We start from the raw sequence: 26,689 nt of genomic DNA, 5'->3' as shown, positions 1-26,689 counted from the left end.
GACCGACAGTACTTTTCCCAGACGATGGCGGGAAGCTATCGTCGTTCCTGTTCCGAAACCTGGAAAGGACAAACATCTCCCCTCTAGCTATCGCCCCATTTCTCTCACGAGTAGTGTCTGTAAGGTTTTGGAGCGTATGGTGAATTACCGTTTAGCGTGGTGGCTGGAATCCCGCAGTCTTTTAACACCTGCCCAATGCGGATTCCGAAAGCATCGTTCTGCAGTTGACCATCTTGTTGCTCTCTCCACTTATATCATGAACAATTTTCTCCGGAAACGCCAAACGGTAGCAATATTTTTTGATCTGGAGAGAGCATACGATACCTGTTGGAGGACAGGCATCCTCCGCATACTGTTCTCTTGGGGCTTTCGAGGCCGGCTGCCCCTTTTTCTTCGCGAATTTATGGCAGAGCGCACATTTAGGGTGCGGGTGAACACTACTCTCTCCCGCACTTTCTCCCAAGAAAACGGGGTACCCCAGGGCTCCGTGCTGAGTGTTGTACTGTTTGCCATCGCTATAAATCCAATTATGGATTGTCTCCTTCCTGATGTCTCGGGCTCCCTCTTTGTGGAAGATTTTGCGATCTACTACAGCTCTCAACGGACCAGCCTTCTTGAACGACGTGTTAAAGGATGTCTCGATCGCCTCCACTCTTGGAGCATCGAAACAGGCTTCCGTTTCTCTCCCAGTAAGACCGTTTGTGTTAATTTTTGGTGACGTAAGGAGTTTCTTCCGCCCTCCTTACATCTAGGACCTGTCAACCTTCCGTTTTCAGATGTCGCTAAATTCTTGGGTCTTATGTTTGACAGAAAACTGTGCTGGTCCTCCCACGTTTCCTATCTTTCGGCTCGCTGTCTGCGATCGCTTAACACCCTCCGTGTCCTGAATGGTACCTCCTGGGGACCGGACCGAGTGGTCCTTCTTCGCCTCTATCGGGCCTTAGTGCGCTCGAAATTAGATTATGGAAGCATAGTCTACTCCTCTGCTCCGCCATCTATTCTTCGGCATCTCGACTCTATCCACCACCGTGGATTACGTTTACTGTCTGGAGCTTTTTACACCAGCCCTGTGGAAAGCCTTTATGCTGAGACTGCTGAACCTCCGCTGTCCAATCGGCGAGCAGTCCTTCTAGCCATCTGTCTTCCATGCCTGCTAATCCAGCCCATGACCTTTTTTTCGATGCCTCCTTTGATGTAGGGTATGCAGGCCGCTCCTCCTCCCTACTACCCCCGGGAGTCCGCTTCCGTCAACTGCTCCATTCTCTTTCCTTCCGCTTTCCTAAAACCTTCTTGACAACTTGGGGTACAGCACCGCCTTGGCTCCGTCCCCGGATCTGCCTGCTCCGTGACCTTTGTCGATTTCCCAAGGATGGTACCCCTACACTTGTTTATCGTCGGGCATTTGCTGCTCTATGTGCACAAATGACGGACGCCACATTTATTTACACCGACGGCTCGAAAACATCGTTAGGTGTAGGGAGTGCCTATATTGTTGGCGACACCCCAAATCAATTTCGGCTTCCCGACCAGTGTTCGGTGTATACTGCGGAGCTTTACGCTGTTCTCCAGGCTGTCCACTACATCCGCCGCCATCGGCGGATACAGTACATTATCTGCTCAGATTCTCTCAGCTCACTCCTCAGTCTCCAAGCTCTTTACCCTGTGCACCCTCTGGTCCACCGGATTCAGGACTGTCTGCGCTTGCTCCACCTGGGGGGCGTCTCGGTGGCGTTCCTCTGGCTCCCGGGACATGCTGGTATCTGTGGGAATGAGGCGGCCAATATAGCGGCCAAGGCTGCAGTCTCTCTTCCTCGGCCAGCTATTCAGTCTCTTCCCTTCACCGATCTACGGAGCGGTTTATGTCGCAAAGTTGCTCATTTATGGCATGCACATTGGTCAACACTTCCCCATAATAAATTGCGGGAAGTGAAAGCCCTTCCTTGCGCTTGGACCTCTTCCTCCCGAATGCGTCGTCGGGAGGAGGTGATTTTAGCTAGACTCCGGATAGGGCACTGTCTTTTTAGCCATCGACATCTTTTAAGCGGCGATCCTCCCCCACTCTGTCCCCACTGCTCTCAGCTGTGGACGGTACGACACCTTTTAATTGAATGCCCCTATTTTAATCCGTTACGCTCCCGTCTACAGCTATCGCCTGATCTCTCGTCGATTTTAGCAGACGACACGCGCTCAGCCGACCGCGTTCTCCAGTTTATTAGTGACAGTGAAATGACGTCAGTCATTTGAAGCCTTTTTTGGGGACAACCAACCCCTTTCTGTAGTGGATTTTTAAGTGTTCCTTCTGTTTTTAGTTTCTCCAATTTTATGACTTTGTTCCCATTGCTGCTGGTTTTCAATTTCGGTTTTTTACTGTTTCCTAAGTCACGGGCTGGGCGCTAATGACCATAGAAGTTTTGCGCCCTAAAACCAAAAACAAAAAAAAAACTAAATCTAAGTTAATGGCTGAAAATTCTCTAGAGATTAAAAATTATGACTACAATTAATTTGAGCCCAAAACAGTAGTGATGCATGGCACAACAGTTACCTTGCACAGTACCATACAATTAAAAAGTTTCAAATCGAGGATCAATGTAAGAAAAGTGAGACTCATTCAGGGGACAAAACTGAAAGTTCAGAGACTCATAAAATTGTGGTTGTTGAAGTTATCTTTTATTTTTGTGTAAGGTACTAACATATACTCCAGACAAATGGAACTGCTGAAATTATACACATCTGATTAAGGTTTACAGCTACGATGATTTTTATCATGAATACAGCTCGTACGGAAGAACAGTATGTCAAGTCCATAACATATTGCATGTAGCTGCAAGATTTCAAAGACTTTACACTTATTTAAAATTTCATTATAACAGATTAGATAATCTTCCAATAATACACTATGAAATATTGTGACCTCTTTCAGTGAGTGTGACTAATGCTGAAGATGATAGAACTACACTTGTAATCCGCTACAGCAAAATCTTCAAGTCCCATAGATCTCTCTATTTCTCAGTAGATGTTTAAGTTCACCTGTAAAGCAATCAGGACACCTAAATTCAAATATTAATATACCTAATACAAAAAAAAAAAACTTACTTTAAGAACTAAAAATGCTACCAATACACCTTGTTGTAAAGGAATTGCTGTACAGTCATAACAAACATATGGGAGGTTGAATTCGCCTTCTTTTTCCTGGAAGAAGTAATGAAGGTTGCTTGTACACTCTATTGTAGCTGCTAAATCGAACCAGTGCTGTCAATTCGGTATGGGAAATGCCATCCTTACAAAATCCGGTTGTTTTTCTGTATGGACAATATGGTGAAGGCATCTGAACACAGTGGCATTCTTGTTTTGCCCTATACAGGAGTCAGAAAAGATCTCCAGATTTCTGACTTACAGCTTTAGAAAATTGTGTACTAAATTAAGAAGAAATGATGAAACTTCGTTTGCTCCTTTTTGACTGTGGTCTCTGGATACATATAAAAAACAACTGTCCCCTGTTGTCAAAATGTAAACATTAAAAGTAAATACAGACAACTGCCATTTATAATAAACTCCATTTCTCTTTTATTTGGACAAGGGAAATTTTTTCTGTACTCCATTGCTATTGTAACCTTTGATGGATTTTTTTTAAATTCCTTCTTTGCTTTTTCCTTCCTGTTATAGAACACTTTTTGTTTTTTTTTTTTTTAGATGCAGTTCATGAGCTGTTTCATTGGATCGAAGTTCAGAATGGAGCTTTTCTTTATTTTCATCAGGCGATGTTAGTCAGTTTCTTCTGCAAATTTTTCTTCGTGGCTGGATACTCATTGCAGAAAGCACAAGTATTTTGAATATCTGAAACTTATAGTGAAATTGGAATTTAATATTGTGCTGTTTATTATGATGCAACTCTGATCCTTAAATTTCTCCTTCAACATAGTGAACATAATTTTTTATATTGAGAGGCTCCAGTATGTAATTTTTTTTCACTTGTCATCAAACAGTGTGCCCTCTTATTATTTCACGTCTCTCATCCATTAAAGCCTGTGGGTGGGTTTTATGTTTCCCTCGGCCATCTCACAGAGGTTGGTCTCCAGATTTGTTTCTTTAGTAAATGATCTACCTTGACCATCTTTATCCCATGTAATGACATAAATTCTTGCGTGAATATATGTATTTCTTTGACAGTACCATTAAGGGTAATACAAACACAGAATCTATAAGATGCATCACAAAACTGTGCTTCCTGCTCTTCTCTTCTAGAACATCTGCACTGTACAGGGACTTCTTTGATTCCCCCCAGGGACTCACCATTCTTTGGCGGGTTTGTGCTTGGCTACCATGGGACCCCAGCCTTTGCAGCACTCTTTCCCTTCTATACTTCCGGATACTTTCTTTTGATGATCCAATGCCTCACTGATGTGTGTGTCCCTCAAGGGGCTCACCACTCTTTGGGCGGGTTCGTGCTTGGCTATCATGGGCCCCCAGCCTTTGCAGCACTTTTTCCCTTCCGTGCTGTATGTCCCTCCTCTTACTATTCTTTTTCCCCTCCCTTGGGGAACATGTGTGGGGTATTATTGGGAATGTTCTGCATTCTGTCGCTGATGTGCGAACAGTCTCAACTTTCTTTTTGGCTCCGTTTTCCTTTCTTCTTTTCCCTTCTCGTCTCATTCCTCCGTTTCATTGTTTGAGGATCCTCTTTTTTTTCCTTCTTCCTCCATGTGCACACCTGAAGGCCGGCCTGTGCATCTGACGCATAAAAGGTGACCGGGTAATGCGTAATTCCCAGCCCCAGGTCGACAGGTAGGGTTCGCACGTACCCCCTGGTACAGGCCAGGCCCAGGGAGGGGTGATTGCCTGAACTGTAACCTTCCCAAATTGTGGATTGGTCCCTCCATCAGGTGTTTGGGAGGTGTGACCTGAGGTGTGGACAATCACCTAAGGTGGGTGCACCCCCTTGTGAAGGGGACCCCCAGTTGGAAGGAGCACACAATCAGAGATGCTGACAATCATGTGGGATTTCCTCACAGTGTGTCAATCATCCTCTCCATTGACGTTGATGAAACATAAACATAATGAGGTTACTGATTCGAAGACACTTCCCACTGCACTGTGGATCCTTGTGGTATCACATACTGAAGACAGTCAGTCCTTTGCCAAGGTCAACCATTTATTATTCAGAAAAGTGTTTATGCCATTGCTGGCACTGTGAAATCCTGCTCTCACTTACGGAATGGCACTTTGCTTTTGGAGATGGCTTCTGATTCTCAAGTACAACTACTACTTGCTGCCTCGCTTCTCTGCGGCTACCCTGTCTGTGTTGAGGCACATAGAACTTCGAATTCTTCCCGTGGTGTAATTTACACCAGGCTGCTCGATGGTCTAACGGAAGCTGAAATACAATTTCATCTCTGATCAGGATGTCATTGCTGTCCATCGTGTAATGAAAAAGATCGATTCCTCCTTGGTGCCCACCCACACTCTTTTACTCACCTTTGATATGGTGGTGCTGCCGTCCAAGATTAAAGCAGGCTATGAAATCATCACAGTCCAGCTGTACATTCTGAATCTGATACGCTGCTACCAGTGTCATCGGTTCAGTCACACTAGGATGTCTTGTCGACACCCAGCCACATGCGTAACCTGTGGCAGGGTTGCACACGAGGGCAAATGTCCGCCTCCTCCACCCGCTGTATCAACTGCAATGGCGGCCATGCTTCCGCCTTCCAGGATTGTCCCGTGTATCTAGATGAGCAGGCTGTTCAAGAGATTCGGGTAAAGGAAAAAGTGCCTTACCCAGTAGCTCGCAAGTTACTGGCTAGTCGCAAACCCTGTTTTCTCCTGTCTGGCACCTATAATTTAGTTCTTGTTACCCCTCGCTTCATGAAGGACATGCGACCTAAAATTTGGCTCTGAGGTTGTGAAGTCGAAGTCGCCCAGTGTCAAGAAAGCATCGTCATCCCCCCATCCCACTGTGCAACAAACTGTCAGCCTCTCGCCTAAAGGGGTGAAGTTACACACTGTACAACTGGCAGGCAGGATAGGACAGGAGTAGTTCTCCCGAGAAGACTTCCTTCATCCCGCCAGTCAAACAACACCCATGTCTTCCTCTAACCAGAAGGGCTCAAAGAAGTCCACTAAAGACAAATGTTCTTCTCCTTTGCCAACTCAAAGATCCTGCTCGACAGTGTCGTCATTTGGCCCAGCCAGCCTCTGTCTCGCTGGTGCACACCACCAACCATTTTTCAGCGTTGGACTCCACAGACTGACCGCACAAGCACGCCAATGCTTCTGTGGTCCCCATGGAGCAGGATCCTCTTGCTTCTGTGCCCTGTAGCAGCGACTCTCCACTGGCTGTCCCTCAGTGGCCACCTAGTTGACACCCCTACATCTCTTCCTTCTCAAGACTGTCCTTCAGTGGAACATTCGTGGCCTTCAGTCCCACAAAGAGGATTTACAGCTGCTTCTAGCATTGCAGCATCCCCTTGTACTGTACCTTCAGGAAACAAATTTGCGCCCTCGAGACTGCTTTGAGCTTTCACATTATGTACTGATTCGTTTTGACCTTCCCCCTGAGGTTGGCATCCCATCTCATGGGGGTGTCATGATGCTCACATGGGATGACCTTAATGGTCAACCCATGTTCACCTTTTCCTTCCCCACCTGACTTTCTCATTCTGTACCATTTATGTACCTCCATCCTTCGATGTCACCAGGGCAGACTTGCTTCAGCTTATTGGGCAGCTACCTCTGCTGTTTTTAATACTCGGTGACCATAATGCGCATCATCTCCTTTGGGGTTCTCCCAGGACCTGCCAGATACGTGCCCTCTTGGCTGACTTTCTTAACCAACTCAAGCCATTCTGCCTTAACACTGGAGCACCCACTTTCCTTTCTGACTCCTCGCACACATATTCCCATTTGGACCTATCCTTTTGCACTGCCCAGTTTGCCCGTCATCTTGAGTCGTCCGTTCTTTCTGACATGTACTTCGTGAAGCGGCCCATGTTAACCTTGGACTTCATTCGCTTCCTAAGGACACTACTCCAGCCTTGGTCTATCACCTTCAGTTTCACGACCTTCGCATGGAACTTAGCGATAGTACCTATGTATACACTGATGGCTCTCGGACTGACCGTGGGGTCGGGTGTGCCTTTGTTATTGGCACTCGTATCTTTCAGTATCAGCTTCTGGCACACTCCTCACCATTTACAGCTAATCTTTTCACCTTGTATCACACCAGAGAGTACATCCAGCGACACAGCCTTCCCAATTGTGTATTCTGCTCTGACTCACTCAGTGCCCTCCAAAGTCTGTGTGCTGTACACTACTCATCCCTTAGTGCAGCGGGTCCAGGGAAACTGTCACTTGCTCACTCTTGGTGGAGCCAATGTCGTGTTTCTGTGGGTCCCTGGACATGTTGGTCTGCCAGGAAACGAGGCTGCTGACGCTGCTGCCAAGGCTGCAGTCCTTGTACCTCAGCCCGCGAGTACCTCTATTCCCACCGATGATCTCTGCGTTGCCATCTGTCAGGAGGTGGCGTCCCTTTATCGCCCTTGGTCCTCCCTTCATGGGAATAAACTTCGGCTTATTAAGTCTCTCCCGGCGCCTTGGACAACCTCTCAGCCCTCCCGCCAGGAGGAGATTATTTTAACTCTGCGGCGTATTGGTCACTGTCTTTTTAGCCATCGTCATTTGCTCAGTGGCGCTGCTCCACCATGTTGTACGAATTGCGCCCAAAATTTAACTGTCCGCCATTTCCTGCTGGAATGCCTTTTTTTCCAATTTACATTCCAGCTTGGGTTTGCAATCCGATTTATCAGCCGTTTCAGTGAATGACGCGCAAGCTGTCGACCACATTTTCCTTTTTATCCACAGAAGCAGTATGGCAAAGGCCATTTAATTTTTAGTTTTGGACCTCCATCTTTGTGTGGTGTTTTTTTTAGCCCTTTTTCCATGTGCCATTTTTAGCTGTGTCCTATTCTGTCCATTGGGACTGACATATAGTTGTTTCCCTCACCTCTGTGTTTGTTCTATAGTTTTGACTTGGTCATGTATGACCCCAGTTGTTTTTTGCACCACAAAACAAAACCACTTTGATTAAATCACTTAAATAGAGGTTTGTTTCATCATGATTTTCAGATTGGTTCATATTATTTATAAAAGTTTTGTGGCTACTGACAAGGTAACCTCCCAATCGCACCCCCCTCAGATTTAGTTATAAGTTGGCAAAGTGGATAGGCCTTGAAAAACTGAACACAGATCAATCGAGAAAACAGGAAGTTGTGTGGAAGTATGAAAAAAATAAGCAAAATATACGAACTGAGTAGTCCATGTGCAAGATAAGCCACATCAAGGACAGTGTGAGCTCAGGAGCACCGTGGTTAGAGTGAGCAGCTGCGGAATGAGAGGTCCTTGGTTCAAATCTTCCCTCGAGTGAAAAGTATAATTTTTTATTTTCAGACAATTATTATCTGTCCGTCTGATGCGAGGCAACTGCGCCGTAGTATGGGGACGCTACACCTAAACAAACGTCGAAACACAAGACGTCAGTCGATTACAGTGCACGGAAGAGATAGTATTCCTGCTAATGAGGCTCCCTGGCTGGCAGTTGACTGTTCGCTACTTTGGATGAGAGTGAATTAAATACGTGAGATGTATTCCGTGGGCAATATGAATCCAGCAAATATAGCTCGCACAATTTTGCGGTGCGGTCGCAAAACACAGACACTAAACTTATTACAGTGAACAGAGACGTCAGTGAACGAACGGACAGATCATAACTTAGCGAAAATAAAGAAAGTACACTTTTCACTCGAGGTAAGACTTGAACCAAGGACCTCTCGTTCCGCAGCTGCTCACACTAACCACGGGACCACGGCGCTCCTGAGCTCAAACTGTCCTTGATGTGGCTTATCTTGCACATGGACTACTCAGTTTGTATATTTTGCTTATTTTTTTCATAGTTCCACACAACTTCTTCCTGTTTTCTCGATTGATCTGTGTTCAGTTTTTAAAGGCCTATCCACTGTGCCAACTTATAACTAAATCTGAGGGGGGTCGATGGGGAGGTTCCCTTGTGAGATACATTACACCCTTTATTTCAGGAAGAAGGTAATCACCTGCTGCTGCAATATAATGAAAATTAACCCCCAAGGAATTGGAGGAAGAATGATCAGATGGGAGCATTACTGAGGTGAAGAACATTTTGAAAAAACTAAATGCATCACTAAAAAAAGAAAAAAGAATGTAATGTCGCATTGGAGTGAAATCCACTCAGACATTGTGCAGTAACCTCAGAGTTGGAGAATGATCAACAATGAAGTGTTTCTTGGACAGCAACACAAATTGCAGAACAAGAATAATTTAGTGTTGTATCTTGAAGTTCTGGCTTGCAGTTCAATTGGATTGTCAATAGGTGATGTCCTTGTTAAATGGGAAGTGGGCCAGGAGGAGGTCACACCCAAGGACCTCTCTTTCATTGGTTAGTTCTTCATCAGTCTCTAGCAGTTGGTTATGGTGGAGACTGAATCCCTGTACCATGTTGAGGGTCTTGCAGGGTGTGATGGTAATAGGTACACCACTACCTAGTTTACAAGAGAGTAACACTTTAGACGAATAGAATTTGCATGTTAATGAAGATGGAACCACTTCATAATTTACTAAGGGAAAAAAGTCTGAAAATATGTTTGCAATATTCCCTGCAAAGAACATACATTTAGTAGAGAGATAGGACCCACCATTGGCTTGGGTGAACTGATAACCAAGAAGAGTAACTATCCGCAAATCAGGATGAGATTTTCACTCTGCAGTGGAGTGTACGCTGATATGAAACTTCCTGGCAGATTAAAACTGTGTGCTGGACTGAGACTCGAACTCGGAACCTTTGCCTTTCGCAGGCAAGTGCTCTACCAACTGAGCTACCCAAGCACGACTCACGCCCCGTCCTCACAGCTTTACTTCTGAGACAGGGCGTGAGTCGTGCTTGGGTAGCTCAGTTGGTAGAGCACTTGACTGCGAAAGGCAAAGGTCCCGAGTTCGAGTCTCAGTCCGGCACACAGTTTTAATCTGCCAGGAAGTTTCATATCCGCAAATCACTTTGTTTTGTTTTCCTTCCATGGCTTAGCCAAGGAGAGAAAGTTTTGTTGGCTCGTAAAGATCGTTCTAAATTTTGATTCATATGAAGAGTATGCCAAAACCTCGTGGCCATTGGTTGATAAAATTGGTCGTTTTATGACATGAAATATCTGCCATGATGCTGCATGCTTCAAACAAGGGTACTCTCCACAGGTGTCACCCAGCCAGAGAAAAAGCCACCTAGTCTGATGGCCAGTGTTCCCAAATGGATAGGTACCTACTCAATAACATATGCGGGGAGGCGACAGCCCGGGTATCAATAATATGAAACCCTGAGTGAGTGGTCAGGAGGCTGTCACCGTATAGGTATCTGATGACTTCTCCAAAAGGACCAGCTATAATGCTGGATATTAGGTGACCTTCCCCACATGGCCTAAACACTGTAAAGTTTTGAATATGGAGGTCAAACTCGGATGTGAGGATGGAACATAATTTGACTGAAATACTGGGTGGTTATAATTAAACTATAACTACTTGAGTCATTGTAGATGGAAAACTATTTACCATATTTGTGCCCAACTATATAGGAATGATGATCAGATTGTGGGCTGCAGGAACTGCATTGTTAATAGTGTTAGTGTCATGACTTGCTGTTAGGTACAGTTCCAGTCAGTCACCATGGGTCTGGACAAAGTGAGTAAAGCTGTTGTATTGAAACAATAATAATTATTGACACATTAACGGAGAATGGGGAGGTCCTGTTTACACACTGGGGTTGAAGAACATGATTTGAAAGTTCAAATGGAACTGGCAGTTTTGGCATTTCTTTTGGGAGAAGCAGAGGAGAGACAGACAGCAAATTGCGCCACAAATTATTGAAGTTATTGCTGCTGTGGCTGAGAATGCTGGATGCAGAGTGCAGTCTTCTAGCAGTGCACAAGCTTTGTTATGACAGCTGAACATTCCTTGGTCCATTATTGTTTCGAGCAATGGTAGACCAATTTCTAGTGTGGTTCCAAGCTCTCATGGATACAGATAGTCATCACATTGAGCGATGATGGTAACGTGGAATATAAACATGCTACACAGTTGACAAATGTTACAAACTCGTGTGGAAATTAAAATGTTTGTTTTAGTTGTTTATTCATTCCTTCTCTTTCTCATGTCCTTACCAATGTTCCCATACAGTTTCATTGTCCTCCCTATCTCTCACTTGTCATACCTCTAATTGGTGTAAAATACAGGGAACAAAGTGGATGAAGCCAGAACTGATATCCTACAAATGAGCTTGGTTGTCAGCTGGAATCTGTCCTAGAGGAAAAAGTTGGAAAAAAGATATAGTCAAGGAGTAAATTTGCAGCACAAGAAAGGAAGAAATACTGCAATGGCTTGGGTCCCCATGTGCGCCACACTCTACTCACAAAAGAATAGAAAGGCTCTTAGGGGAATGACAAGAGGAAACAGCTTGCAAGATCATGTCCCATGACTCCAGTGAATTATCACGACAAGCCTCCTTGGCTACTGGGTTGCAGTCTCTTTTACTCAAGATCTGAAGTGCCCCAGAATATAACAGAATGATATCTCGTGAACTTACTTCTGTGCAAAATGTCTGAACAAAATCTGCTGGATACATTATCTGGATGCTGTACAAGGCACTCTAGGGAGCAGATTAGGAAGGTCTTTGTATGGGCACATCTCATCCATGACAGCCATCAAGATCATATATAACAAGTCATAGATGCTGACATCTGTTGGCAGGCAAAACAATGGAACAGGAAACTAGATAACCTTCATTGGATGCTTGTGTGTGGATCACTCTATTACAACACTGGTTTAAAATCTGCCATATTCATCTTGCATGCAAGTAATTTACATTTCGTCCTTCGTCTCTCTATCAGTCAAGATGACTGCTCCTAAATTGTGGGAGACTCTTGATACATGCTATAATTGCAGTTGTCTGTTACAAAGTGTTGTGCCCAGATCCCAAATGGTTTTTTTGGTTTGTTTACAGTTCAGAAATAATCTGTCTGTTAGAGGGTGAGCAATTTCAGTGGTCACAGGAAACTTTTTGACTGACTTAGATTTAGAAGCATGTTATAGGTCAGGAATTGCTGTCTGATATTTAGTGCTTCCTTACTAACTTTGGCACAGTTATCTAAGCTCCTGTTGTCATTCTGATGGCTGCATGGTGTATTGTGTCCAATATCCTTAAATATGATATTCAGGATTAACCATAAATGGTACACCCATTGTCTATAGAAATTGGAAAGATAACAGTATTCTGAAAAGGATAGAGTGCTACTCACCATGTAGAAGGGGTGTCGAGTTGTAGACTACTAAACATTTGAACTTTCAGCCAAAGGTGTTCTTCAGAAATAGGAAGAGCAACTGACACACATTAGGCCACAGTGGCCATCTGTGTGAGAGTTGTGCTTGTGTGTGTGCTTTTTATTTCCCACAAAGGCCTTTTGGCTGAAAGCGTAAACATTTAGTACTCTGTGTGTCTGCGACTCAATGCCTGCTCTGTATGGTGAGTAGCAATCCACAATATTTTGTTATTTCCTCCAGGACTCTCAGCCTGCAAGATCTGGGCAGTCACAAAGAGTGGTATTATTGGTAGTTGGGAGCACAAATGTTAGGCTCGTTATGGCCCCCCTTACGGTCATGGCTGCCAAGGATAAGAAGAAAGCCAATGTGCGCTCCATATGCATACCGGGTGGAATTATTCCCGATGTGGAATGGGTCCTTCCGAATGCCATGAAGAGCACAGAGTTTAGCGGACTGCAGGTGGTGGCTCACGCCAGTACCAACGATGTGTCACTTTATATTGGAAGAGATTCTCTCTGGTTTCGAGTGGCTAACAGAAGTAGTAAAGGCTGTTAGTCTTGCTTGCGAGATGATAGCAGAGCTGACCATTTGCAGCATAGTCAACAGGACTGGTTGCGGACCTCTGTTACAGAGCCAAGTGGAGGGTCTGAATCAGAGGCTCAGGGGGGCATTAGAGACACTCTCAATTGATTATTATACTCTTGTGGCTTATGTTGAATGAATGATGGATTTCAGTAAGCTCTTGGTACAATGCTTTTCTACTGTTTGACATGATTTTCTCCTGTAATCCTAAAGGCTGCTAGGTTTTGAGCCTTCAGTGCCACCCACCAGTCGCTGATGGCAGTGCATCATTTATTGTTCCTTCAAGGAACAGAGCACCCCTCAAAGTGTTCAGAGATATTTGGTCTGGGTGTCTCGTGCACACAGTGGACCACATTTTTAAAATTAACCATAAAGTCGTAGGCATTTTCTTTCCATTCAAACCTAGCTAACTGAATGTGTAGAACCCACTTAGTGGGTTTCTTTTGAGCTCTTTTCTGCTGGGGAAGAGTACAAAAGACCGAAGTGGTTGCTTGAATATGGATCTGTATCCACTTCCCATGCTCTAACATCTGTGAGTTCAGTGAACAGATCGTAGGTCAATGGCCGACGACAAACCTGTGGCTGAGCTACAGTACATCAGTTGGCCTCTGTTCAGATGAGAGATCTCTTCTGGTACAATGAGCCTCTTGAGAGCCCTATCCCTGGGACAGGTAGTGCTGGAATCGTAATGTGCATGGTGCGCATAATTAGGTGCGAGTCTCTTTACCAAGTGGGTCATGAAGTAGAGCATACACTGTGCATACTGTGATTTTCAATGATACGTGAATGAAAACAGCTGCTGCCTGCAAGCTGGTGATGAGAGGTGAGGCTGGCCTGTGTTACTAACAAATACCATCACTCCACCTGCAGTCCTGTCACTGTGACAATCATCTTTCTTTTGGAGAGAGTACGTTGTAACACGAGGGTATCAGGAGTTTCCATGTGTGTCTTCTGAAGACACGTGCACAGTGCTTTTTACTGTACTAATAGTTTGAGCCTCTCGTTATGAGTTCTGAAATCATTTATGTCCTTCCAGAATCCATTCACATTCCACTGCATTATGGGGATCCATTGATTATTGAGTGTTTACATTTTCCCCCTTTCCCACAACCTGCACTCTTGTGCAGCAGCAGCGATAGGGGTAAAAAGTCATTGAACTATTTGATTCTTCCATGAAGACGTCAATGGCCCCAACATTACCTCCATTAGAAAGTGACAGTTCTGGACAATCCAATGGGTTTAATACTCTTTCCTGTGAACTTTTCTGTTTAGTTGTGGGTAGTGTAGTTTGTATGGACATGGATGCTGACTGTTTAGCTTTTTGGTACTGAATATTTTTGTTTACAAGATTAGTTGACTTCAGAGTGCTGTAAGGTTTATGGTAAGCTTTCCCTTTGCAGGTACAGCAGCATGTACATATATTTGTGTCACTCTAATGAGTGAATTGACACGTTGATTTTGGTAACATGTTTTTGAAGGGCTGTTGCAGAGAAGATGAAAATGCTTGATGTTACAGCACCTTGAAAGTTCCCTTCAGTTTATTCATAATCACTAAAATCTCTGTTCTACATGGGATGATCACCTGAGTAATTTCAACACTTTGGTGAAGATCTACACAATTCATTTGCTTCATGTGCCTTTGATCCAGTGATCACTGCTTGTGATGTTTATTTACTTTCAGGCTGGGTACTTACTTTCCTGAGGCTGTGACCACCTTCATACTACAACTCACCCCCCCCCCCCTTCCCCTTTTTTCTTCTTCTTGGAAATTTAAGTGTGCACCAGCTCCTGTGGCAAAGTACCAATTTGTATGGTAAAGACTTATTGATTGACTAGTTTCTTACCAATCTTGATCTGTCGCTTCTCAGTGACAGTACTGCTGCCCACTTCTGTGCTGCCCATGGCACTATTTTGGCTATCTACCTTAAGATCTATTCACCCCAGCTACCATGTCGGGCTCTTCTAAGAGCCAGCTGACAATTTTATACCTCTGCTGTTACCTCCACTTCCTTTCAGCTTGCATTGGTAAGGTTGGTGGAGACCTCTTAGCCACAATCACCCAAGCCACTGGAACTATTGTGCTGTTTTCTACAGGCACACTTCACTGCACTGCAGGTGGATTGCACTTCTAAGGGGAAACAAGAGTTTGAAGAAATGCAGAAGCAGATGGGAAGGAAGAATATGATAGTAATGGGGAATTTAAACACACACGTTGAAAGAGAGAGACAAGCCTGTGAAAGTGTGCTTGGACCAGAGGGTTGGGGCTGCACAAATGAGGAAGGTGAAAGACTATTGGAGTTCTGTCAAAGGCATGGCTTGCTGGTTGGGAACTTTGGTTCAGGAAAAAGGAGAGCCACAAAATTACCTGGTACAGTCAAGACTTAAAGAGAAAGTCGATAGTTGACTACTTCCTTTATGATAGTGAGATGTATGGGAACATCATTGACATTAAGGTATTACCATCAGAGGCCTTGGATAGCGACCACTGTTTGCTGGTAATGAACCTGAGAGAGACTAAGGATAATAAAGGGACAGAAAACCAGGAAAGACGTATAAGGTTATGGAAGTTGGATTACAGGAAGAAAGCAGGCTAGAGTACCTACAAGTAGTAAAGGAACACATCCCAAAGGATGAACCAAAAACAGTAGAAGAGGAATGGGGTAGATTCAAGGGAACATTAGTAAGGGTGGCAGAAGCAGTATGTGGGAGGACAAGCAACAGAAAGAGATGAAACTTCCTGGCAGATTAAAACTGTGTGCCCGACCGGGACTCGAACTCGGGACCTTTGCCTTTCGCTGGCAAGTGCTCTACTATCTGAGCTACCGAAGCACGACTCACGCCCGTCCTGGAAGGTAGGAGACGAGATACTGGCAGAAGTAAAGCTGTGAGGAACGGGCATGAGTCGTGCTTCGGGAGCTCAGATGGTAGAGCACTTGCCCGCGAAAGGCAAAGGTCCCGAGTTCGAGTCTCGGTCAGGCACACAGTTTTAATCTGCCAGGAAGTTTCATATCAGTGCTCACTCCGCTGCAGAGTGAAAATCTCATTCTGGAAACAGAAAGGGATGGAAAGAAACCCCCTGGTGGAATGATAAAACAAAGGATATAGTACAAAAGAATAATACAGCCTTTAGGGTACAGTTCCAGAAGAGAGCAGTAGGGACAAGGGAAGAGTATCAGACAAGAAAGAAAGAAGCAAAAAGAGTGGTGGCGGAGGAAAGAAGAAAGTGGATGGAACAGTGGACCAGAATGATGGAGGAGGATTGTGGAGGTTCAAAAAAAAGGTGTTATATGGAATGATTAAATGTAAGAAGAAGTGCGATATGACAGATTATGCTCGAATGGTGAACAAAAGTGGACAAGATGTAGAGAATAAGGAGGAACTCAAGAATATGTGGAAGGAGGATTTTGAAGAACTCCTGAACCTGAATGGGGACCTGGATGAGGAGGAACAAGCTGAGGAGTAAAAAGAGTAGCCACAGCAAATAGAAAAAGACCTTACATTGGGAGAAGTGGAAGAGGCATTGGGCAAGATGAAGGGAGGGAAGTCACCAGATCTGGATGAGCTAAGTGTAGAGATGGTGAGAGCAGCAGGAGAGGTTCGGATACAATGGCTGTATCAAGTAATGACAATTGTGTGGAGATAGATGATCCCAGAAGGCTGGAAGAAGGGAATAATTGTCCCAGTCTTTAAGAAGGGAAATAGAAAAGAGTGCAAGAATTATTGGGGGATAACATTGATGAGTCATTGTGCAAAGATTTTTGAGGATTTTGGAAGCACGAATTTGGACAAAATTAGAAGGAAGAATGAGAGAAAAGCAACATTGCTTCAGAACAGGAAGGTCTACAGTGAATCTAATTTTTGCTGTAAGACAACTGCAGGAACAGCACTATGAATGTGGAATAGATCTACTAATGGGCTTCCTGGACATGGAAAAAGCATATGATAGTGTGCGTAGAAGCAAAGTGTGGAAAGCCCCGGAGAACAGAGGAGCAGTAAGACATTATTTGGAGGATAAGGCAAATTTACCATGGAAATATGAGCTGTGTGAAAGTGGGAGGAGAGATATCAGCTTGGATTGAACAGAAGAATTGCTTGAGGCAGGGAAGTACACTTTCACCATTACTCTTCATTGTAGTGATGGATGAAATAATGAGTACAGTAGCACAAGTAATTGGTGAAAGGAAGATGAAAGCTACGGTGTTTGAAGATGAGCTGATGATTTGGGGGAATAAGGAGGAAGTAGCACAAGAGCAGTTGGATGTATGGGAACAAACAGTGCAAGAATATGGGATGAAATTCAGTATAAGTAAGAGTGAGATGATTATAACAACAAGAAAGGAGGAGAGAGGAACAACTGTAATAACAGTTGGTGAGGAACGATTGAGGGGAGTGGAGAGTTTAAAGTACCTAGGAAGCCTGATACAGGAAGAGGGAAAAAACGGCAGAGAAATAAACGAGCAGGGGAGGAAAGCAGAAGCATTTCGGAAGAGTGTTAGAAGCCTGATATGGAGCAAGTATGTACCCCAAATCAGTAAAAAGGTTATATACCAGTCATATGTCTCAGTCCTGACATATGTATTAGAAACCTGGGTTATGAAAGGAAGAGAGGAAAGCAAAGTACAAGCTAGTGAGATGAAATTCCTGAGAAACAGTATTGGAGTGACAAAGATAGACAGGTTAAGAAATGGGATCGGAGAGTTAATGAAGGTGGAAACATTACAGGAGGAGGTAGATATATAAAGGCTGAGAATGGAGGAGAAGAGGATACTGAGAAGGATACACAGGGTCAAACTCGAAGAAGAGAGACCAAGAGGAAGGCCGAGAGACAGATGGCTGAAAGGAGTAGAGGAATGCGTCCAGAAGAAAGGAGAAGACTGGACCAAGGTGAAGATGGAGAGATGGTGGCAAGACAGAAGACGATGGAGAGGCCTATGTTCCATACATACCCTGCCAGAGGCTGGAAACTGTCGATGATGATGATGATGATGATGATGATGATGATGATGATGATGATGATGATGATGATGACTTCACTACCAGCCAGTGCCATGATGGACCAAAGACATTGCAACAGCTATTCAGAATTTTCAAAGGTCCCTGCAATGCAGTAAGAAGGAAAGCTGAGAGTGCTTAGTCTCCCCATTAAAAATATACACATTTTCATCCCAGGTGTCTGCCAGGTTCTGTAGTGTTCTGGGCTGCCAAGAATCAACTGTCCCAGGTCTGTCCCTTCATGGTGGTATTTGTGCTGATGCATTGATCTTTGCTGAACATCTTGCGGCCCACTTTGTGACAACATTGGCACCTCTTCCTATCTGATCATATTTCGAATGCATGAAAGGCAAGTTGAAGACATCTTCCCATTCTTCACACCTCCCCAGCAACTCCAAATTATATGATGAACATTTCACTGATTGGGAAATGCTTCAGGCTCTTGACTGATCACACAGTACTGCCCAAGGCTCAGATTTGATTTAGTATCTGACAATTACTCAAAGATTTCATCTACTCGGGGTCTTCAACTCTGTGGCTAGAGGGTGTTCACACTCCTTAGACCAGTCTAAAGCCCCACATCCATTTACAGTTACTGACCAGTTAGCCTCAACATTGTGCTCTGCAACCTGCTTTAAAAGGCGGTAGCCCGACTATTATGCTAGGTTCTCAAATCATGACATCTTTTGTCTCCCCCCCCCACCCCCCATTACTGTTGTTTCTGGGAGGGATGATCCAAATTGACTATCTGGTTAGGTCGGAATACTCGTCCTCATCGGCATCAATGGGCTAGTGGCCTCAGTCAGATCACTGCTCATCCCCACACTGTGTGTCAAGGCTTTTCACTTTTTGTATAGACCCCAGTCTATAGTCTGGACTGAATACCATCCACAGGGCCTCTGCTTGTACCCCTTCCCCTTACTTCCAGTTCTCCTCTGCGAAAACATGTCTATGCATTTCTGTTGCTGTACCACAATCCATTTTGACCAGATCCCTATCTGGCTACCCAGCACTTTGACATTGTTGCACAGGCCAGATTTTTGGGCCATCCCTTTGATAGAAAGCTGACAATGCTCACACATTTTTGTCTACTAAAGACTGTCACAGTGTGAAAGATCAACATTCTGTTTATTGCCCACACCTTTTGGGATGTTGATCCTGCTTCTCTCTCCCATATTTACTGAGCTCTGGTCTCATCCCGAGTGGACTGTGGTTGCGAAGATTGTGGCTTACAGCTGCGTACAGCTTTGACAGTGTTGGGCCCAGTCCATCATTGTTGAGTAAGATTGGTCACTGTTGCCTTCTGGGCAAGTTCCATAGACAGTCCCCTTGTTGGAGTGAGGATGTTTTCTCTTCGGTTGCAACAGTACCAGCTGTTGCTTACTTATGCAATTGCCTTCAGACAGTTTCCTAATCATTCAACTTACCAAGTTCTTTTTGCATGCAGGTGCACCGTCTCCTGAAGCCTGCTATCAGGTGGGATTGCCAGTTTTTCCAGTTGGAATGTGCCTCAAGGTCCTCTGCTAGAACCTCAGCGTAGCCCCATTAGAATACCACCCCTGCCCCCCCCCCCCCCCTGCCCTTTGTTAGTACCAATCTATTTCAAGGACTGAAAGTTTCAGTTGCATCTTTGACCTTTTGATGTGTGTTCCTCACCATTCTTCAGGAGCATCAAGGTGCTACCATAATTTACACTGAATGCATTGTATAGCACAAGATACACTTTTACATCTCCTGCTGGTCAGGAACAACTTTTGTTGCCAGTAATATGCCCCTATTTTCCGCATTTTAATATGTAGTGACTCTAAGCAGCTCCAAGCAGTTCAGTGTCACTCTTCATCCTGTGATATCCGCTATTTATGGCCTTCTCTCTGACCATAGTGTTACTGCCTGCTAAGTTCTCTCTCACTGGGTTCCAAGTCATGTTGGCATCCCAGGGGGTGGGGGGTTGGATGCAGGTAGTGTGTGTGTGTGTGTGTGTGTGTGTGTGTGTGTGTGTGTGTGTGTGTGTGTGTGTGTCAACAGATGAGCCATGGGAGATGCCTTGTCTGCTCTGAGTTATGTACTGACCTGTCCCAATTCTTTTTCTACTTAAATTCTTCCTCAGGTCTAGCTTCGATACTGCTTTCAGTGTTCCGTTTTTACTACTCCTGCGGACTTTCATAATTCAAATTTCTGGTGAATGTCACTAACTCCAACTGAACTACCTTTTGATGGAGGGATTTATGACCTCACTGTTTAGTCCTTTAACCATCAACCAATCCTGCTGCCTCATGAAGAGCCTCCAGAATGCATAACAGTATTGCAGTGTGGCATGTTTAAGATGGATGTTGTTTGTATGTTGATGAGAGAAAGATTAAAGGTCCGATCACAGACATGTTCCCTGTCTTCAGTGACAGTTATGAGTGTAGCATAAGTTTTAAAATTTTGTGAAGACTCTGAATTTCTCGCTAAGATGTTAGGGAGCAGATTAATGTTTGAATGGCTGACTACTCATTTTTTGTGTTAGATGTTAACAAGCTATATTTATTTCTAGGAAAGGTTTAGCGTCTTTTATCCAGATAACCTTAATTTCACATAACATTATTTCAAGACATAACTTAATTTTATGTAACTATGTGGTCATGTGCTTGAACAGTAGTCAGTCATGCATATATTTGTTCTTTGTTTTAATAAACTTTTACTTTAAGTTACAGCTTTAATTAACAAAATTTAATTTTTCAAGCATTTCTTTCCTATATAAGAAAGTAGTAAGAGTATGAGAGATCCATCATTTACTTTGGTAATGTCTTTAAAGTTTTACAACCCCCTTATACAACAAAAATTACTCTTTTTGGTGTCACTCTCATGAATTTTTATTATATCCATCCTATGTCTTTTCTGTGCCTTTCATATTCTGTCTTTCAAATGAACAACCTGATTGTGCAAAACTATTAGTTCCATAGGCACTAACTTTTGCATTTGAGTCTATAATAACTTTTCATTTTCCGAAATTTAATGAGAGGTTTGTGCCAAGTTACAGTCAACAGGCTAAGAAAGATCAAACAGCTAAGGTATTATAGCAATCTGGTAAAAGTTAAAAATATATATCCTCTTTAAAGAATGATTTGTGTTATGTAGTACACAGTACACAATGTCCTCTCCCTCCCCGTCCTTTTTTCCCCACATTTCGCTGGGTGAATCAAGATAATCTTCCTCAATGTATTTAATAATTTGAGATAAGATTGCCAAATGCTGAAGTAATTAGGGACTCTCTTAAAATGAAAAGTTGTTACTTTTTAAAATTACATTCATTATGGTTGTATATAAGATAATTTGATAGTCTGCATGAGTTGTTTCTCTGTTTGTCTGGCATTAGAATTATAGTGCATTAAAATTAATATTTTGTCTTATGTTTTTCAGTTGATGATGGTGCCATTTTAGACATTGTGTTGGACAACTTCAATTATCCTCCGCCTCAAGGTTTTGAAAAAATTATGTTGGAGCAGTCCTTACTTTAGAGCACTTCTGGTGCCAGTGGTGGTCTTCAGAAGTGGCCATGAAGCACTGATACCTTTATTCATCATTTTTACACAGCAAATAAGACTTCATTGAGTTAAGAGAACTTTAATAAAGTGGAGAACATGATTCGAGCTTAAGTTTTTCAGATACGAGAATCTCTTGAAATGCCCACTGCATTACCAAATAATATCAACAATTTAAAGAATGGGACCTAGCTAAAGCTGTTAGAATGTGTGTCTGTGGGACGGGGGGAGGAGGGGGGGGGGAGATATACTTAACATAATACATCTTCCCCGAAGTTGAATAGAATCAGCTTAAACGAGCATTGTGATTCAAGACATAAGAGGAAAATTTATGTTAATAGAAACGTAAGGTTTCAGATAACTAAGTCTATGAACTTCTAAATATATCATTCCATGTATATGAAACAAATAGGCTGATCATTGTAAGTAAGGAGTTAAAAGAACTGAAACAAAAGAGCAAGAGAAAATAACAGGATGATCAAAAAACCAAAATAATTTGTGAATAGAAAGTAGAGGAAAACAGCCAGTGAAGCAGTTTTTAAACAAAATAGTGTTCTGTAGGTAAGTGCAGTGAGTCACCGTGATACAGACAATATGTTACTGTACATTGTAGCCTTAAGAGTGCAATGAACAAATACGACGTACCCATAACTAAGGAATGAAGACTGAGCCTACTATTTCTGGATGTGATGACCAGTCAGTATTAACTAGAGAAACAGTTTTACAGGAAAGACACAATTTATTTTCCCCCTAAAATCCTGCAGCCTTTTGAGTGTTACTCTGTTAGTTTCATTTTTCACCTTTCCCTCCAGTCTCTCCCTCACTCGTGCCATTCCAAATAGGTTCCTCAGCTAACAATTCGCATTGCTGTGTACTATAAAACAGTGTTAGTGTTTAATTCAGTTCTCACGTTGTTCATTATCTACATTGATATTTCTCTCTCTAACATAACATCTTTTCTTATCACCCCTGTTGTGAAATATTATTCTTTCACTTTTATGGTTACAAATTTCCAAAGTAATTTATGTACCTATTTTTAATTACCTTAATTTTACTTTCATTTAATTTTTTTCCATCTATGACCATGTTGGTGAATATCACTTCTTTTCATAATGTGTGTTGTTTTGGCTGGTTGTGAATGTGTGTATTTCTTCCAGATCCAGTGACAAACCCTTCTCCTATGTTTCACTCATTTCCTCTTTACACAAAGACAGGCCTCTTCAAGGTTTACTCTCTTTTTAACATTTTTTCTATGTGTATACATTCTATTAATGTTGTTTGTTTTCAACACAGCATTTCTAAACAAAATCTTTCATCCTCTCTTACCACATGAATTATTCTATTATAGTATTTTTCTACATATTATTCCGTGTGTATTCTTAGGTTTGCGCACTATGGCAGAGCTTCTTCATTCCAGTAGACTAGCTGTCTCTTATCTGCAGATTAGTAGCCAGGCAAAAGTGAATCTCTGCTTCTTAGTAAATGTATTATTTAAACAGTAACATAATTTATATTTGTCAATGTGTAGCCATTGACTAGCTTTATCAGTCCAATTATTTATGGTCTATTAATTTCATTTTTATTTAAAAACAATGTACATTGTTTGTAACTTAGTTATGACAATTTATATAATCAGCTGTGTTATCTTTGTGTTTGTTATTTTTATTACCTTACAGCAATATTGATCCTTATTTTTATACAAATAATGTATTTAAAATCAAAATGACAAAGTCAATCTACTTCTTGATGTGTACTGTACAAATTAGGAGACAGTATTAATTAATAATTATTATTTTCTGCTGAAATAGTACTTTTACTTAATTTTCAGTTGATTTTTCGTTTTATTTTGATTTATCTAACAATTGGTACCTCTCCCTTGCTCCTTGTGTGGAGCAGTAGAAAAAAAACTGAAATACTTTTGTACAACAATAAACAACCTCGTGTATGAAAAAGACAGAAAAATTTCAAAAGTCTCAAAAAATTGTCGCCTTAAGCACAAAGCACACACTGCCATAGCAGCACAACATAGGACCACACTTACAAACATGTAAACACAGCACCAGCTGTTCGTGGCACAGTAGGTCGGTTCAGTGCTAACACAATATGACTACGACTGACTGACTTACTATTAAGCACGTACAGTGCTGGTGTGGCAGAAGATAACCAGATGGCCCACTAAACTAGCCAATAGGTACTTACATGAATACAAAACTATGCAAAACAAATAATTAAAATGTGTACGTGCAAAACATAAGAAATCATGCAAATGATATAAAGCCAAATATGGGTTAAGGTGCCCATATACGAGCAAAATAAAAGTTACAGAGATGGTAGCATGATACATAGCAAGTAAAGTATGTCATAAAGGCTCAGTTATGCACAATAAATTGGATAAAACGTACAGCGCACACATTCAATAACCAACAAATACAAACATCAAGCACCAGAATCAGGAGTTTCAGGAAGAAGGTTCTATCCATAGCCGCTGAAAATAAAGAAATATACATTGATCATCCAGAACATTATAACCACCAATCTATTATTGATATAAACCCATCCAGGCAATAGCAGAATCAGATGGTGAGGAGCGACTGTAAGTCACATGCGCAAGATGCATGCGGTATCAGTGAGCATGCTGTCTCTGTGTAGAATGGGGAAGGCACATGACCTATTTGAGTTTGACAGAGATCAGATTGTGATGGCCTGTAGGCTTGGCACAAGCATTTTGGGAACTCCACAATTTGTCGGGTGTTCGAGAAGTGCTACGGCAAGTATCTAACATGTGGCAAAAGCAAGGCAAAACCACATCTAGACATCCTGAGACTGGGCGGTCACTCCTCATTACAGATGTCAGACATCAGAGGCTGGGCAGACTGGTAAACAGGACAGGTGGTGAACTGTGGCTGAAGTACCATCAGACTTTAATGCCGGGCAGAGTACAACTGTGTCTGAACACACAGTAACTGACCACCCCGTAACGATGGACTGCTGCAGCAGACAACCTATTCATGTGCCAATGTAACACCACATCAGCAACCAAGACTCAAATGGGCACTTGACCATTGGCACTGGAGATTGGTGCAGTGGCAGTGTGTTGCATCTTCTGATGAATCCTGATATCTTCTACATTATGCTGATGAGAGGGCATGAATTCATTGTCTTTTAGGGGAACAGCTCCTTGAGACTTGAAATGCAGGACAAAGACAAGCTGGCAGTGGCTCCATTATGTTCTGGCGAACATTGATGTGGGCATCCTTGTGTCCAGCAGAGCTTGTGCTAGGCAGCATGATGGCGAAAGAGTCTCATACACTGGTTGCCGACCACATACACTCCTTCATGAGAATCATGTTTCCTGATGGCAGTGGCATTTTTTCAACAAGACAATGCACCATGTCACAATGCCAGGAGTGGTTCAAGGACCCTAGTGGCAAGTTCCCTGGGATGTGATTGAACGTGCCATTAGAACTCATCACCCCCCCCCCCTCCCCGGAATTTATGGGAACTAGGTTAGTTGTGTGTGTGCAAATGTGGTGCCATCTCCCTTCCCTCCAATGACCAGCAAGGCCACTGCTTCCCTGCCACATTGCGTTGCTGCTGTTATCCATGCCGAAGATGATGTACCGGCTGTTAGGTAGGTGGTCGTAATGTTCTGGCTGAGCAGTGTAAAAATGTGAAAAAGAAAATATCACATGATAAAATAAATCCTCTAAAAGAACCAGAACTATCCTCCCCCAACTTCTATCATACCAAAAGGGCAATATTAAAATATCCTCTTGTGAGATGACCTAAAACAGAAACCAGAAATCACCATTGCACCAACAGGGTAAAAAATTGGTAACATGGAATCATAATAAACTCGATGTTTACTAATCAGTTGATCATTGAGCGAATTGTCCTTATCAACATCAGCACAATTACTTTCATAATGTTTTTATTTTATTTATTAGAAAGAAAGGGTGCTGATGTGCATAATCCATTCTCTGTGGATCATTTGCTACTCACAGGCCACGAACCAAAGGGACTTTATAAAGTTACTATCTTCCATAAAAAAAAGAAAGGTTATAACTTTGATTTTCTTCATGAACTGGAAATTTTTAAGCATTTGTCTGTTAATGATGCTCTCATTCTCAATAAACAACTAAAATTGCAAAATTTGCTTATAGGTTTTAAACTGCTATTTGCAACTACTTGACATTTTTTGCCTCAAGTCTCTATACACAGATCTGAAAATTGTTTACTCCCTTTTCATTTTAAGCACTTTAATGCTATCTGCACTAGATGGATGGTGTGTAAAATTGCTGTTTCATTTTACAGCATTACCTGTGCATCTATACTTTTGTTATTAAGTTTGGTGTCCTGTTACAGCTATTTTCATTTATAATATAACAGTTTTCTTAATTTGAACCCTTTGTGCTATTCATGCCCCATAGGGGGTGCACACTGTGCATTCTCCACATAGCAGTGATGTCAGTTGACAATCTTTTCAGTCTGCTGTCGGTCCGAGTGGCTTGCTATACTCAAGGTTTTAATGCTGGCATTAAACGGTAACTTTTAATTATCTGCCTCGAGTGCTTGAACACACGTTTTATCACGTCTCCATCCAATGTGATTCTTTGTAACTAATACTGTTTTGCTTTTAATTCTACTAGTTTTTCTTAAGGCTTTTGTTGTTATTCTCATATGTTGTTTAAATAATTTATATAGCTGTCTGTAACTTATTCTGATGAAGATACATCAGTCATGTTAAAGATTGTAAATTCATGATGAGTGCCCCTGCAGTGATGAATATCCAGGATTTGGTGTCTATAAATTGGAATGCAGTGCTTGTGAAATGACGTGTCCCCCCCCCCCCCCCCCCCCCGGGTTTCCGCAGGGTACCCCTTAGGTTATTTGGAACAGAAAATGTAAATAAAGTAATGGGATCAGATACATAATTAAGGAGCTACGGTAATTGAAAAACTCAGGAAAAGGGCTGAAAAAACGAAGGCAGAGATTTGTACGGGTATGAACTACGCAAGTAGCATTTAGTAATTTCACATGCTCGTTCCTTATTGACGTTGCGGCATCGAAAATGTGTTGTATCAATTCTTCTCGTGTTTCCACCTTCACTTCGTACACAATGTATTTCATCCACCTCCAGATGCAGTAATCTAGGGGTGTTAAATGTAGCAGGCTAGTTAATAGAGCCCCTGTGACCTATCCATCGA

General features: G+C 42.6%; 1 protein-coding gene across 1 annotated transcript in view; it reads left to right on the top strand.

Annotated features, from left to right (window-relative positions):
• Window positions 1-23,204, top strand: part of LOC126236632 (SPRY domain-containing protein 7) — an 87,812-nt gene extending 64,608 nt beyond the window's left edge. Inside the window, exon 5 of the mRNA XM_049946079.1 lies at window positions 21,361-23,204. Coding sequence (XP_049802036.1) covers window positions 21,361-21,458 — 98 coding nt within the window. The 3' untranslated portion in view covers window positions 21,459-23,204. The remainder of the gene's footprint in view (window positions 1-21,360) is intronic.
• The last annotated feature ends 3,485 nt before the right edge of the window (window positions 23,205-26,689 follow it).

This window comes from Schistocerca nitens, chromosome 2 (assembly GCF_023898315.1).
Source record: "Schistocerca nitens isolate TAMUIC-IGC-003100 chromosome 2, iqSchNite1.1, whole genome shotgun sequence".
NCBI classification, from domain to species: Eukaryota; Metazoa; Arthropoda; class Insecta; order Orthoptera; family Acrididae; genus Schistocerca; species Schistocerca nitens.
Note: the sequence above shows the minus strand (reverse complement) of the source record. Positions and strands in the feature narration are given on the sequence as shown.